The sequence below is a fragment of the Lithobates pipiens genome, unplaced genomic scaffold (genome assembly GCF_037356315.1).
Source record: "Lithobates pipiens isolate NorthernLeopardFrog02 unplaced genomic scaffold, aLitPip1_a1.2 Scaffold_8, whole genome shotgun sequence".
Classification (NCBI taxonomy): Eukaryota; Metazoa; Chordata; class Amphibia; order Anura; family Ranidae; genus Lithobates; species Lithobates pipiens.
The window spans coordinates 178,046,965-178,064,113 of record NW_027507903.1 but is presented as its reverse complement, the minus strand read 5'-3'; the positions used below and the strand labels follow the sequence as shown (position 1 = coordinate 178,064,113).

General features: G+C 43.0%; 1 protein-coding gene across 1 annotated transcript in view; it reads left to right on the top strand.

Annotated features, from left to right (window-relative positions):
• LOC143963622 (chloride anion exchanger-like) overlaps positions 1-17,149 on the top strand; it is a 129,012-nt gene that overhangs the window by 31,528 nt on the left and 80,335 nt on the right. The window contains exons 3-6 of the mRNA XM_077473307.1: positions 1,681-1,820; positions 5,071-5,181; positions 6,370-6,542; positions 12,572-12,736. Of these exons, the coding sequence (XP_077329433.1) occupies positions 1,681-1,820; positions 5,071-5,181; positions 6,370-6,542; positions 12,572-12,736 (589 nt within the window). The remainder of the gene's footprint in view (positions 1-1,680; positions 1,821-5,070; positions 5,182-6,369; positions 6,543-12,571; positions 12,737-17,149) is intronic.

Here is a 17,149-nt window from a genome sequence, read left to right as displayed (position 1 = left end):
TTTTTTTTACTAGCAATGGCGGTGATCTGCGATTTTTATCGTGACTGCGACATTGCGGCGGACACCTTTGACACGTTTTTGGGACCATTCACATTTATACAGCGATCTGTGCTATAAAAATAAAAAAAATGAAATTGATTACTGTATAAATGTGACTGGCAGGGAAGGGGTTAACACTAGGTGGTGATCAATGGGGTTAATATGTTCCCTAGGAGTGATTCTAACTGTAGGTGGAGGGGATTCACATGGGGAGGAGACCGATTGGTGTTTCTCTATACTGAGAACACACCATCTGTCGCCTCTCCTTTGACAGGACTTTACATACACAGATCCACGGTCCTGCTGTGTTACCGGGCAATCGTGGATGCCCGACGAACATCACGGGCGATGGGCACACGCATGGAGTCTCAATGACATGGCAGGCGCGCGCGCGCCCCTGGTGGGCCGAAAAAAGGCGAGGGTGTCATATGACACCCTCCTACAGCGAAAGCTGCGCCGCCTGCCCATCAATTGACAGCCAGCGGTCAGTAAGCATTTAATGGCACCCCAGTCTTAGTCCGTAGGGTTCAATATTGAGTCGGCCCACCTTTTGCAGCTATAACAGCTTCAACTCTTCTGGGAAGGCTGTCCACAAGGTTTAGAAGTGTGTCTATGGGAATGTTTGACCATTCTTCCAGAAGTGCATTTGTGAGGTCAGGCACCGATGTTGCATGAGAAGGTCTGGCTCACAGTCTCCACTCTAATTCATTCCAAAGGTGTTCTATTGGGTTGAGGTCAGGACTATGTGCAGGCCAGTCAAGTTTCTCCAACACAAACTTGCTCATCCATGTCTTTATGGACCTTGATGTGTGCAGTGGTTCAAATCATTTGTTGGAGGGGGGATTATGGTGTGGGGTTGTTTTTTCAGGGGTTGGGCTTGGCCCCTTAGTTCCAGTGAAAGGGACTCTTAAGGTGTCAGCATACCAAGACATTTTGGACAATTTCATGCTCCCAACTTTGTCCTGTTCGGAAATTACTGCTCCACCCCTTTCCCTCTGTCAGAACGGAGATCTGCAGAGCACCCGCAGATTGGCTTCTGCTGTGAGTAATAACAGCAGAAGTGGGCCACCGGAGGCCCACGCACGCCCCCTGTAGGCAGAAGTGCAGAATTGCGTATATATATATATATATATATATATATATATATATATATATATATATATATACAGTATGTGATTCTGCACAGAAGGGCCGCCTGTAGCAGTATATCTGCTATGGGCCAGTCCCTAAGTCCTTAAGTGGTTAAAACTGGTCATACACAATTTTTGTTGTTCTATCAGAATTCAACTATTGAAAGGCCTCTAGCTCCATCAGCACCATGCCATTCAAATGTGCATTTGTTGTGTCCTTTGGCATTGCATTTGTGGCTGATGTTCACATTTTTGGGAAAATAGATACAATATATTTTATTAACGAACAACAGAGTTTCCAACCCTGTTTGTTTGACAGGAACAAGGGGGTTGCTTTTTCAACCTATGTGCCTTGCCAGCTGAAAGTATGTTTTTTTTTATAGTCCTCATGTGAACTGTAAATACATTTTATGTTATAGTCATCGCAGACTGTTATTTTTTTATTTTTTTTTTCACAAGGCAGACTGTTATTATGTTTGATTAAAATGAGTCATTTTGACTTTCGTTGTAGATGTTCCTCTCAGAAAGCTAAGAGGATTGCCTTATCTTTCTTCCCTATTATTTCCTGGCTCCCCGCTTATCGATTTAAGGAGTGGATTCTCAGTGACATCATATCAGGAGTTACAACAGGGCTTGTAGCTGTATTACAAGGTGAGCTCGCCTTACGCAAACACATTAAAAACATTTTAGAAAACATTTGCAGGCACATTCACCGTGCTGCTTGCCAAAGGATCCCTAAAACATGTTAACAAAAGAGGATGTGGCCATCTACAAGCCCACCACTGGGGTAGGTTGTGGCACATAAGTCCCCTATCCTTCTAAAAGGGGATGCTAAAGAACCCGGGCATGTCAGCATCAAATCTGGTTCTTTTACAGAAGTGCATATTTTTTGGCATCCCCTAACAAAGAATGAACAAGTTAAGGGCACTGTGAGTTGATATATTCACAGCAGAGAGGTGCATGTTCGATGGGGATACTAGCCTGTCTGCTTGGTATCCTGGGCTAGTAACATCAGAAAGGGGCAAAAAAAATAATAATACTAACCTGCCACATTTCCAGTCTCACAATTACTGCTAAAATGTTGGTGCTTATATGCATAATATTATATTATATAATATAATAATACAAGAAATCTTAGGCAAATGTCAGCAAATGGGCACTTGGTGAATAAGCAGTAATATATCAGCTAGCAAATCCTCCCACTAAAATATTCGGAAATTAAAATATCCTATGAAAAATATATCTATCACATAGAGCAGGGATATGCAATTAGCAGACCTCCAGCTGTTGCAGAACTACAAGTCCCATGTGGCATAGCAAGACTCTGACAGTGACAAGCATGACACCCAGCGGCAGTGGCATGATGGAACTTGTAGTTTTGCAACAGCTGGAGGTCCGCTAATTGCATATCCCTGACATAGAGTATTTGAAGGCTAATTCCACTTTTTGGACCATGTTACATAGTACACCTGTATTTATGGTGTAACATGTAACATGGGGAAAACTGGACCCTTCTCCCACTCCCAAATCTTCCCCTCCCCAGCAGCATGTGAGGGTTCTTCTCCCTCCGGAGCAGCTGTCACTTTTGAGATTTGCAGCTTTGGAGGGCTCTACCTACACAGCCACATCATTTTGTTACCGTTGCCACCGTGACATATGGACTTGCAGATCCAAATAAGTTGTGGCACTAGTCTATTGACTCTTCCTCCAGCTCTCCAAATGAAAGCCCATACCCTGTATGGGAAGAAAGCTGAGGGAAGTCTGTAGCAGCCTAGCATTGCACTCATGATCCACTGATTGTGCTTGCAATGATTTGCGGGCTAATTTACAAAAACATACTAAATTATATATTTTTTGCTACAAAAATTTGCCTTTTTTTATTAGTATTAATGGACTTATCCTTCAAATACAGACATTTTGAAAATAAGGGTTTTAGGGCTGGTTCACATCAGATGCAGTCCAGTGTATTTTTTTTTATGCACAGTGTTTTTCATGTGTTGCAAAGGCCCTAGTTCACACCAGTGCTGTCAGTTTCAGAGATTTTCCAGTGCAGAAAAAAATGTGCAATTTTTTCCGACAGAAAAATCTCACAGAAAATGCACCAGCACGGAGTGTGGTGTGAACTGTAAGAAAAAATGCACCGGGAACACATCTGGAGCGCATATTGGTGCAAATACATCTATAAATAGTTTCCCTTTAGTAGTAGGAATGAGCTGAACACCCCCCTGTTCAGTTCGCATCAGAGCTTGTGAACATGCAAAAAATTTGGATGAACGTGCAAACACCGTTAAAGTCTATGGGACACGAACATGAAAAATCAAAAGTGCTAATTTTAAAGGCTTATATGCAAGTTATTGCCATAAAAAGTGTTTGGAGACCCAGGTCCTGCCCCAGGGGACATGTATCAATGCAAAAAATAGTTTTAAAAACAGACTTTTTTTGGGAGCAGTGATTTTAATAATGCTTAAAGTGAAACGATAAAAATGAAAAAAAGATAAAGATAAAAATTAAATATTCCATTAAATATTGTGCCTGGGGGTGTCCTTGTCATGCCTGTAAAGTGACGCAGTTTTCCCGTGTTTAGAACAGTACCACAGCAAAAAAAAAAAAGTATTTCTAAAGGAAAAAAGTAATGTAAAATATAGATAAAACTCATTGAAAAAGCAGTATGGGTCCCCCCCCCCCCCCCCCCAGTCCATTACCAGGCCCTTTGGGTCTGGTATAAATATTAAGTTGAACCCTGAACCAAATTTGTTTTTAAAAATGTCATAGGGGTCCCCCTAAAATACATACCAGACCATCTGGTATGGATTTTAAGGGGAACCCCGTGCCAAAAAAAAAAATTTGAGTAGAGTTTTCCCCCCAAATCCATACCAGACCTGGCAGGCCGCATGTCCTCAACATGGGGGCATGTAGCCTGGTAAGGTTCCCCCCCTCTTTTCCTGCGGCCTGCCAGGTTGTGTGCTCAGATAAAGGTCTGGTATGGGGCCCTACACCATTATTTCTTTAATTTTGGTCAGGGTCCCCCTTAAAATCCATACAAGACCTGAAGGGTCTGCTATGGATTTTAGGGGGACCCCTACGCCATTTTGTTTTAAAATTTAGCACAGGGTTCCCCTTAATATCCATACCGGACCTGAAGAGCCTGGTATGGATTTTGGGGGGACCGCCATACATTAAAAAAAAAAATTGGTTCGGGGTTCCCCTTAATATTCACACCAGACCCAAAGGGACTGGTAATGGGTGGGGGAGGGGGACCCATGCCGTTTTTTTCAATGAGTTTTATCTATATTGAAAGGATCCAACAATTCTTTACAGTCGCGATCAGTTTTAAATGGCATGTTTTCCTTTAGAAATTTCATTTTGCTGTGGTACTGTTCTAAACACGGGAAAACTGAGCCACTTTACAGGCATACGATAGAAACCTCCCAGGCACAATATTTAAAGGAATATTTCATTTTTATTGTTTCTGTTTGTTTACTGCTCACTGCTCCTGAAAAAACGTCAGTTGTTAAAACTTTTTCTGCCTTGATACATGTCCCCTGGGGCCCTACCCAGGTCCCCAAACAATTGTTATAGCAATAACTTGCATATAAGCATTTAAAATTAGCACTTTTGGTTTTTCATGTTAGTGTCCCATAGACTAATGGGGTTCTGTGGCTTTCACATTTGCCGCAAACACAGCGTATTGTTCATTTGTTCACCGAATGTCCGAACAACCAAAGTTCAGCCTGAACTTATGCTCGGGCCTAACTGTTCACCCATCCCTATTTAGCAGTTTCAGTGATCAGGATTGCTGTGTGTCTGGGCCATATGCAGGCAATTTTTTCTCATTAACACAAACTTGATTTAGAACTGTTCTGTCACATTTTAAAAATTGTAACTTGTGTTTGTGTTTAAGGTTTGGCTTATGCACTTCTTGCGAATGTCTCACCTGGCTATGGATTATATACATCATTCTTCCCAGTTGTAGTCTACTTTTTCTTAGGAACTTCCAGACATATATCAGCAGGTAAGTTACATGACAACATAATATTAGAGATGTTTGGTTATAGTAAGTAGGTATGTGGGAGGGGCCACTTGCCCTGTGTGGAGCATGCTCATAAATGCCCAGGACCAGGGAGGGACTACCGTCATGTGAAAGTCCAATATTAAGATAGTTCCCTGAATTAGAGATGAGCAATCACACTGTGTGCAGTAAAAGAGCAGAGTTCATCTAGAATATGTGCTGTCCCGTGTCACTGCACACTGTAACTTGATGTACCGTATGTTGCATTAGGAGGGATGCTGCTGAGCCCACATCCACTCCACCAGCTCAGTGTACCTCTATTACTTCACTCCTAGTAGCAGAATGCGGTCCCAGCGTGCACATAGCATGGACCTCATACGTGTACTTGTTAACTCCTTCCTTCTTGTACTCATGTGATCAGCTCCACAACACAGGTAAAGTTGTGGTTGCTACTGGAAGCCAACCGATAGAGAGGGAGCCAGAACATCGACCCCCTCGCTACCGGAAGACCCGTCACCTTTACCAGGTACTATGCCTAATGACTGCATTGTGTCTTGAATTAATGTATAGTTCCCCATAGTAGCTACATTGCTTTTCTGCCTGACTTACCAAGTAGACTTCTTGTTGTAACAGCTGAGCTCCATACCCCACATGTGCATTACAGACACTAGTTCTTTTGATATGCCAGAACCAATATGCACCCCATTGAATAACCACAGACCAGGCCCAGAACAGTTGATGCAACTTTACTAAAGAACTTCATAATATAGTCCAACATGAACAGTAGTATTATCATAGTATCCTTAACTACCGCTAATTGGCTTCCCAGGTGTACCTCAGAAAGGTAGAAATCCATTATGGTGTTCTCCATGTCCTGGATGTTCTTTGGAACCCCGGTGACCCCAAGGGACTACAAGGTGCAGCAGTGCTTCTCTAATGCAATCATTGCATGTGCAGCTAAGGGGGAGACAAGTCAAGAGCCTTGAACCTCTCCCTTTTTATATCACAAGTTGGCAGACTGGATCCAAAAAGCCGGGAACTGAAGTAATCGCATTAACTCTTTCCCCCTCAGCCTGAGCCAGCCACTAACTAATACACATGTATGCAACCTGCTTACAGGTATATATTGTATACATAGATAATGCACATGTTGAAATGTCTGATCATTTCTATCATACTTTATCTTTTTAGGCCCTTTTCCTGTTGTGAGCCTGATGGTTGGCTCAGTTGTAGCTAATCTTGTACCTGAAGATAAATATGGAAATACAAACTCCAGTATCACTAACTCTACTGCTGAAAATTTGCTGAATGATGAACGTATCATTGTAGCAGCATCTCTAACATTCCTGGTTGGAATTATTCAGGTCTGTATGGTCATAAAACAATGATTTCCAAGTAAGTGCAATATAAACAAATCTGCCCTGATAGATCAATCCCTGATCCACAACCCATTTTAGAATAGGTTAACTTAAAATGTATGTGTAGCAAAACTTTTCGTTTTAAGTAGTACGTGGAATAGCTAAAACATCTTTTAGTTGTTTTTCTACCTGTTTCCTCTTGTAGAGATTTCCCTTCCCTTCCTGTCCCAAAGACTTAACAGTAAGTAAAGCCCCGTACACACGAGCGGACTTTTCGACATCCAAACTCCGACGGACCGAGTCCGTCAGACTATCCGATCGTGTGTGGGCTGCAACGGACTTTAGCTTCGCCAAAGTCTGACGGACTTTAGAAATGAAGCATGCTTCAAATTTTCCCGACGGAACTCCGCCGGACCCGGTCCCCTTCGAAAAATTCGCTCGTGTGTGTGCTACTCCGACGGACTAAAACCGACGCTAGGGCAGCTATTGGCTACTGTCTATGAACTTCCTACGTCGAATCCAGTCGTACGTCATCACGTTCGACTCCGTCTGAGTTTGGTGTGATGGTGTGTGGTCAAGTCCGTTCGGTTGAAAAGTCCGCCAGAACTCCGTCGGAACTCCGTCGGAACTCCGGCGGAACTCCGGCGGAACTCCTTTGGAGGTCTGTCAGACTTAATCCCTCTCGTGTGTACGGGGCATAAGAGAAAAACTTCAAAGTCAGTGAAATCACCTCGGCTTCCTTTTCTGGTTAAACTCAAACTTTTGTTTGTTTTTTCTTCACTTTCGGTCCTGGTGACATTGGTAACTAGGATTCACAGAGAAGATGACTTCCCCAAGCAGAGACAGTTGGGGTGGTTTACTAAAAGCAAATAGACTGTTCACTTTACAGGGGAAGGTGCACTCTGCCCAGAACATTTTCACCACAGCTTAATGCATGTGCAGGGGGAATTTTTTTTAAAAAGCTACATTTTTGCTTGCACATGATTGGATGATGGATGCCAGCTTCCCCTCATTCACCACGTTCTGGGGAGAATTCACTTGCAAAGTGAACAGTCTATGTGTCTTTAGTAAATCCACCCCCATAGATGATGATTTACTAAAGGAGTTTAGAAACTTCACAGTGTAAACTGTGTGAACATTCACTTCAATTATCCAATCATGTGATAAGAAAATTCCTGTTTACTTATTGTGTCTGCAAATGATTGAATAACTGAAGTGAAAATTCATATAGTTTCTCCTTTAGCAAATCAGAACAACAGACAGCTATACAAAAACAGTGTTTGTATTTGCTCCTACTCTATCCAACGCAGAAAACAAAAAGGTTTTTGCTTTAGATATATGTTTATTAGTGATATATAGAAAAAAGGAAGAAATTATATCTGAACAGAAGAGAGACTGCCTCTCCAACTGGTTCCAATTGTTTTTTGTTTATTAACTTGTATCCTTTCAGGACATTGCTCTGATCACTTTTCTAAATAAATATCTTATTATGTAATACTGTAATCACTATCTTCTGGTCATTTAATATATCCTTATTACTTCCGCCTTTTCCTGTTTTTATTTACTTTGTGTACTGGATCTCTCATTTCCCATATTATCATCTTCATTTTCGTATTTAAGCAGAGAGCTGTAATAAATAGTAGAGCTGTAGCAATAAATCAGACAAAGAATACACATAAATTCAAATTAAAGCAAATAAATGTGTATACAGCAAAAAAAAAAAAAAATAATTAAAAAAACATATATACAATATCTCACAAAATGACTACACCCCTCATTTTTGTAAATATTTTATATATATGTGCCAACACTGAAGAAATTACACTTTGCTACAATGTAAAGTAGTGAGTGTACAGCTTGTATAACAGTGCAAATTTTCTGTCCCCTCAAAATAAATCAACACACAGCCATTAATGTCTAAACCGCTGGCAACAAAAGTGGGTACACACCTAAGTGAAAATGTCCAAAATGGGCCCAATTAGCCATTTTCCCTCCCCGGTGTCCTGTGACTCGTTAGTGTTACAAGGTCTCAGGTGTGAATGGGGAGCAGTTGTTTTAAATTTGGTGTTACCGCTCTCACGCTCTCATACTGGTCACTAGAAGTTCAACATGGCACCTCATGGCAAAGAACTCTCTGAGGATCTGAGAAAAAGAATGCAGCATGGTGGCCAAGACCATGCAGGACAGGTTCCACTCAGAACAGGCCTCACCATGGTCGACCAAAGAAGTCGCGTGCACATGCTCAGCGACATATCCAGAGGTTGTCTTTGGGAAATAGACGTATGAGTGCTGCCAGCATTGTTGCAGAGATTGAAGGGGTGTGGGGGGTCAGCCTGTCAGTGCTCAGACCATACGCCACACACTACATCAAATTGGTCTGCATGGCTGTCATCCCAAAAGGAAGCCTCTTCTAAAGCTGATGCATAGGAAAGCCTGCAAACAGTTTGCTGAAGACAAGCAGACTAAGGACATGGCTTACTGGAACCATGTCCTGTGGTCAGATGAGACCAAGATAAACGTATTTTGTTCAGATGGTGTCAAGTGTGTGTGGCGACAACCGGGTGAGGAGTACAAAGACAAGTGTGTCTTGCCTACAGCCAAACATGGTGGTGGGAGTGTCATTATCTGGGGCTGCATGAGTGCTGCCAGCACTGAGGAGCTACAGTTCATTGAGGGAACTATGAATGCCAACATGTATTGTGACATACTGAAGCAGAGCATGGTCCCCTCCCTTCGGAGACTGGGCCGCAGGGCAATATTCCAACATGATAATGGCCCCAAACGCACCTCCAAGACGAATATTACTTCCAAGAAGATTATTGAGGAGCACAAGGTCTCTAACATCCACTAGTTCCGTGATGTCATCATGGAGGAGTGGAAGAGGACTCCAGTGGCAGCCTGTGAAGCTCTGATGAACTTTATGACTTTATGACCAAGAGGGTTAAGGCAGTGCTAGAAACTAATGGTGGCCACACAAAATATTGACACTTTGGGCCCAATAGCACCAAATGTAACACACCTGCTCCCCATTCTCATCGAGACCTTATAACACTAACGAGTCACATGACATCGGGGAGGGAAAATGGTTGCCAGTGGTTTAGACATTAATGGCTGTGTGTTGAGTTATTTTGAGGGGACAGCAAATGTACACTGTTATACAAGCTGTACACTCACTACTTTACATTGTAGCAAAGTGTCGTTTCTTCAGTGTTGTCACATGAAAAGATATAATAAAATATTTACAAAAATATGAGGGGTGTGCTCACTTTTGTGAGATACTGTGTGTGTGTGTTTGTGTCCACACTGTGTAATGTTAATCAACCAAAGGTTCTGTAATCAAAGATGAGAGTCATTCATTTATAAATAAACTTTCAACAGTGAAAAAGTTCCAATCTATCCAAAACATACAAACAACTGATATTAAAAGTGTTTCTTCATGTAACACCTCAATATCTTCATGCAACCTCAAAATCCTTTGTTCCTCCACCACTCTGATAGAAAGACACTCACCAGTTGAAATTCCTGCTCATTTTGTTAAGATTTGTTAAGATCGGTTGTTTAAGCTCTTAGCTCTTGGCCATTTTCTCTTACTCTCCAAGATTAAACAATTTTTGTGCTGCTCCTGCACCATGGAGACAACAGTTCTTTCCTTATAGTGCATCTCCACTTTTGAAGTTAAACATAATAACACCTATATTATACTTGTTACCTGTTTCCATTAACATAGCATAACCTAAAAAAATATAAAAAAATTGCAGCTTACCTTTTTAGATTCTACAAATCCTACAGAGTTCTCTTTGTTTTTAAAAGGGACCGTGGAACTGGGTTTGCCATAATTAACCAGGTCTGTACTGTGCTGGAAGATCCCATTATCAGTTGTAATCAAGACAACTAGATTTGAACACTGTCTTTACTAACAAAGGGTAAGGCCGCGTACACACGGGCGGACTGTTCGCCCAACTTTGTCCGCTGAACAGTGTTTGGGCGGACAGTCCGCTCGTGTGTGGGCTTTCAGTGGACAGTTTCAGCGGACAGTTGGACGGACAAGGTTTTTCGGAATTTCCGAAAAACTGTCCGCTGAAACCTTGTTTGAGCGAACAGTCCGCCCGTGTGTAGGCTTGTTCGTCAAACAAAGTTGCGCGCATGCTCAGAAAGGATTTTCACGGCGAAAGCTATAATGCAGTGTATAGGACGTCGTATTTTTCGTCCCGTCGTACGTGCCGTTCACGTCATCGCGCACGGTTTCAGCAAACTGTTCGTCCGTCGTGTGTGGCCATGTCCGTCCATGCTAAGTTTGAGCGGACTGTTTGCCGAAACTGTTGGACGGACAAAGTTGGGCGAACAGTCCGCGCGTGTGTATGCGGCCTTAAAGAATTAGATGCTGGCCTCCTGCATTGCATGTTAATGAGAGGAAGCGCAGCCTGTCCTAAGTCATTCCTTCGAGACAAAGTCACTCTGAAATTACAGGGAAATTCTTGCAGTCTGCCTTGACACTTTCTCCTAGGAAACATCTAAAAAATAAGATTTTTTTTTTAAAGCTGTTTTTAGGCATGCTTTGTGAATGGGAACACATACCCACATATACAACAAACATATATTGAAGTTTTTTTTTTTTTTTTTTACTGTTAAAGTAAATATGCTATTTAAGCAACATATATAGAGGGCCACAAAGGACACATTTTATTTGGTGAAAATGTCTTTTGTGAAGATACAGGTGAATGAAATTCATTATCGATACATCTGTATGTAATATTTCAGATTCTTTATTGTTCATGTTAAAACAACATGGTTACGTTTCAGAGCCACCAAAGGGCTCCTTCCGTAGGATTGTCAAATGACATATAGTTCTATTTTAACAGTGCCAAAATAAAAGGGATTTTCTTAAACAATATTCTTATTCTCCAAGAATAATCCGAACATATCCACTACTTAAAGGCCATGTGAATTATTTTTCATAAATACATTTCTTCCTGTCTCCTCCTTGTACAATCCTCCACGAGTTCCTGAGCCTCTTCCCCCTCCTTTGCTTGAAACATGTAGTGCAGATGAGTTGTGATCATGTGAAATGCTCTATGCACTCTATAATCTTATGGTCCATAGCCCATCTCAGGAGTGGGCAAGAGGGGGTGGTGGCTATGTTCCTCAATACAGTAGACCATAAATAATGAACTTGGCCACCAGGGAGCTAAGATCGTAGCAGCAAAAAAAAAGAAGGAATTTCCACATTTGAAAGAGACTGAGGACTGAGAACAATAGAAGGTGTTTTCTGAGTTAAGAATACATTTTGAATCATTTTTATTTCTTTTCAAGCAGAGTTTAGTGTCACTCCATGCCAAGCTCCATAATAAAAAAAATTATGCCTGGGCAATAAAGAGTTAACATATTTATGAACAAAGAGAGAACACAAAGTAATATTTAAGTGAAATGTATGTTTTAAGCTTGCAACATCCAGAAACCTATTGGAACAAACATCTAAGGCCGCGTACACACGCGGGGACTGTTCGCTCAACTTTGTCCGTCAAACAGTTTCAGCAAACAGTCCGCTCAAAATTAGCATGGACGGACTTGCCCACACACGACGAACGAACAGTTTGCTGAAACCGTGCGCGATGACGTGAACGGCACGTACGACGGGACGCAAAATACGACGTCCTATACATTGCATTACAACTTTCGGCGTGTAAATCCTTTCTGAGCATGCGCGGAACTTAGTTTGACGAACAAGCCTACACACGAGGGGACTGTTCGCTGAAACCAAGTTTCAGCGGACAGTTTTTCGGAATTTCCGAAAAACTTTGTTCAGCAGACTGTTCGCTGAAACTGTCCGCTGAAAGCCCACACACGGGCGGACTGTCCGCCGAAACACTGTTCAGCGGACAAAGTTGGGCGAACAGTCCCCGCGTGTGTACGCGGCCTAATTGTTATTAGTTGTTAGTAACAAAAATAAACATAGTCTAAGTTTTTGCCATTTTACAGTTCTGTTTTAGTTGAATAAACTTACGATGCTATTATTGTTTTTTTTGTTTTTTTTGCAGTTAGCTTTAGGACTTCTACGAATTGGCTTTATAGTCATATATTTGTCGGAGCCCTTAATTAATGGTTTCACAACTGCTGCAGCAGTTGAAGTTGTGGTGTCACAATTGAAATATGTTTTCGGAGTTAAAATTCCTTCATTTAGTGGACCACTGTCCAATTTTTATGTAAGTATAGCTGGTATTGTATTTTTATAATGATAGATGTTTTTGTGAAAGTCCTCTACTATACATGTGGTTCTAAAAGGAGGTCAAGAGAAATCTCCTCAGTAGGGCACATAGGGTAGTAAAAACCTAAGGCTTTGACCTTCCCCCTTCCCCAAGAGTGTAATTTAAAAAACAAAATGCCTGGATTCAGGCTTTGATTTGTGCTGCCTCTTCTAAGTAGTTTTCCTGATGTCAACATGGCAGCATACATATAATATAGCTCTGCCCCTATATCCCACCCACAGGACCTGTTTAGCTCTATAAAAGTGTGACTGAGAGCTACCTCCCCCATTCTCCTTTTTGTCCTCAAAGATCAACACCTACAGACCGTTACACTCAGGATTAGCTCTTACCTGCCGACTAGGTTGGAGTCCATCTGGGTTTAAGCCTCTTCCAGCATGCAGTCCCATATCTTAGGATGCTAAATGCACCAACAAGGTGGGGAACCCCTTCTGGTGGTCTTTTGGGGTCGAGGTGTTCTCTAATCAGAGTTGACAATCCTCTTCTGGCATGCCTGCTTTGAAGTCTGGATCCAGCAGCTGGGACTGCATGATGTCTTCTCTCCTATGGAACTCTTTCCAGATCTGTCAATCTCTATAAAACATTTTTGTTCTTTTTCTTGCTCTCATGTCTCTAAAGACTCTATACACACTGTGCAGCTTTTGTTGTCTGATTTCATTTAGATTTTCTTGGACCGTGTAGTGCAGAGGCCTGCCTGATTGCATAAAAATTGAGGCTCTTAAGGTTTGACCTCGTATTATGTGGTTTTGGTAAATCGGAGGGAGAAAATGCCCTTTTATTTAATTAGAACCTAGGCAGGGGAGGACTGAGTCTCTCCCTCTTATGTTCTCTACTTAAAGGGCACATATGGCCAGGTAATGGACGCCTTTGCCTGGATTCAGGCGTGCAGAGAGACAGCATCTCATTCTGAGGAATAGTCAATGACAGGTAGGTCTTGCTATTCTAGTAATGTATTTTTTTTCTCTCACTTTCTCTTGCTTCCCTTATTTCTCTCTGTTGCCATGCAGTCCCCCTTGCACCTTTCGGTTCTTCTGCCAGCATGAGCCTAACACCACATCAAAGACCACTGCAATACCAAGTAAGGGCTAACTTTGTGTAAGTCAGAAGATGCGGGGAAAAAGATTATTCCTGGATGAGCATGCCTTCTTGTCAATTGCAGCCCCGGCCCCTCACACTCCCGCTGTAGGAGGTCCAGAGGCCCCCTGGATCATCAGGATTTTTCCAGGGCAGAAGTGATTCCTCCAGTCCTGGTAGGCCCCAGTACAAATGGCGCAAATGTACGCTTAAGAGAAAGCACACAGCTTTTCCTCTGAGGGCTCAGTGCCTGAAAGGCAAATGTTGGTCATGTGGAGATGACCCTATGCAAGGAAAGATACATTTCAGCAACTGCTTCAGGCAGCTTGCCAGAGACCAGGAGTACAAAAGTCAGCAGATGTCAACCTTGCTCAAGAAAGTGGTCCATGACTCCCTGGCAGAATTTTCCGGTCATCTCGGACAACCTTTGATTTTGTGATGATACCACCATTTTTTAAGGTAGTCAAATCTGCACTGGAATTGGAGGATCCGGAACCTCCGCCAAAGAAGGAGAAAACTTATTATCACACACCATGCAATCTGATTTTAAATTGTGTGGCAATCGCTGCATAACACGCTTTAGGTGCCTTTATCCTTTCAGGGCACCCCAAATGCGATTCGATTCTGCTGTGATTGTCACGTGGGAGAACGCGTCTTTAAAAACATTGTGCAAAGCTTATCCCCCCTAAATAGGAGCAGGGGCTTCTTTTTGCATGGGTAGGGTAGCCAATGAATGGGCCGCCCCCATGCAAGTTACAACATTGCATGCAAATTGCTCTTTGAAAATTGCATAGCAGAAACACTTCTCCCCTCTATGTGATAATATCAAATGCCTCTGAAAAGTGACCTAAGCACAGATCGCTTTTCAGTGCAATAGCAGATTCTGCTGCAAGTGTGAACATAGGAGGACCCTAAAGAAACAGGTAGCTACCTTTCCTCTTATGACATAAATAAGAGGCCTATTTCAGGTGGGATGGGAGAAGGGAAAGAAAATCCTTCTCAACCAATTGATTGCAGAAGTTGTAGGAGGAGGTTGTTACCAAGAATGTGACATGGAAGACTCTTCCTCCTTTCGCGATAGCCTTAATAGACGCATTGACATGAACTTAAGAAAGTTTTACCTCACGGTAGGTGGTGCTTGTAAGCCCGCCATTTCTTTACATCCGTAGCAAGCGCTATGCGAGTATGGGTGTAGAACTTGCAGTATGCGATCAAATTCCAACTGCCAAAAGAAAAAATCATCAAGGCTCTTGTAGAGATAAAACTCTCTGCTGACTTCACAGGTGAGGCAGCTATAGACATCATTTGATAGTCCTCCAGAGCCATGCTCAGCTCAGTCACAGCCAAAAGAGCATCATGGCTAAAACCCTGGGTGGCTGACCCATATTCAAAGCAGAATTGCTGTAAATTGCCTTTTGATAGGAAGGTGCTGTTTGGCCAAAAAAATGGAGACTACCATCTCCAGGGTTACTGGAAGAAAATCAGGTCTTCTGCTCCAAGATAGAAGGTCCAGACACCAGAGGGAGCAACCATCCAGAGGTGTGCCAAACAGGTACCCGGATTTTCGAGGATTTTGCCCATCCAAGGACTCCAGAAGGGGTCTGAGGGGTACACAATCAACCTTTGTAAGATCGCAGAGAGCTAAGGCCCCTGCAGCTCCTTCAGATACCCAGAAGCCCTTTTAACGCCAGGCCCGCTCAGGAGGCAGTTGGAGCCAGGCTGCCCAAAGGGTCCAGTTCTGGCAAGACCACTGCCAAAATCGTCGGATTCAGTCCACGTTGGTGCAAGGCCCTTATTGGCTGTTTAAACGACCACCTCCAGAATGACCTCAAGAGGCTGAATCTATTTATTCGGAATGGGGAGACTCAAGATGGAGTCTCTCCATACCATAATCCAAATTATTCAACCAGAAGACTGGAGGATTTCAGTGGACTTGCAGGATGCCTACCAGCAGATCCTTCAGTCATACCAGCAGTTCCTCCGATTTGCGTTTTGGGGATAGGCATTACCAGAGCCAGCTATAGCCTACACAGAATATGGTCTACCTATAGGCACAATTCAGTACTAGGCAGCCACAGTTTCTTTGCCACTTCAGAAACTCCCCAAAATCAGGAAGAGGTTCCAACAGGCATTGGCTACACCAGTGATGTCAGCATCCCAGTGCATGAGTCTTCTCAGGACAATGGCTTCATGTATCCCGATGATACCCTGGGCTCACTGGAAACTTAGAGTTTTCCAACAAGGTTTCCTCATGCAGTGGAAGAGAGTTCGTCTAGCCCAGCCAATCAGGATCACCATCTGGATTCGCCAGAGTCTCTGGTGGTAGGCAAAACAAGAAATGATAAACAGCATCGTCCATTGGGGCTGCAACCATGGATCATTGTTAACACAGATGTCAGCGCAGAAGGGTGGGGCACCGCCTGCGAACAATTCAAGATGCAGGGCAGAGGGGAATTTCCCATTCATGCCTAGTTGTCAATATTCTGGAACTTTGAGCAGCATTCGTGGCATTGGCCACCTTGCTGCCTCACATGCAGGGTTGCCCAGTCCTGCTCCGTCTGGACAACAGAGGAGCAGTGTCCTATATACAGCAACAAGGTGGGACACACAGCCAATCTCTCTTGAGAGAAGTGGAACTGACCCTCACATTAGCACAACATTATCTCCCAGATTTGAGGGCCATATATCTTCCAGGCTGTCAGAACTTGGAAGCAGATCGCCTAGCCAGACAATTCAAGGATCCCAACGAATGGTCCCTTCACCCCAAAGTGTTCAAACAGATCATCCACAAGTGGGGGTGTCTGCAACTGGATCTTTTTGCCTCATCAACCAACTGCAAGCTGAGCCGGTTCCTCTCACACCTACCTCGTCCATTAGCAGAGGGGATGGATGCCTTGATCCATCCTTGAGTTGCGCTACTGGCCTATGCCTTCCCTCCAATTTCTTTAATCCTGAAATTCCTAAAGGGAGATTGTTGACAGAGAATTTGACAGTCATCATGGTATTACCTTACTGGCCTCGCAGACCATGGTTCTCTCTGGCAATGGATCTCAGCACCTGCCCACTGATCACTCTGCCAGTGACTCTTCATCTCCAGTCACAAGGAGATATCCTACATCCGCAACCATCATGACTGGCCTTAGAGGCCCGGAGATTGAAAGGCAGGGGTTACAAGAGTTAGGATTTTCTCCAGAGGTTATTAGAACTTTAAAAAGTTCCAGAAAGGGGTAAATCAATGCCATCTACTCCAGAATATGGAACAGGTTCACAGGCTTTGCA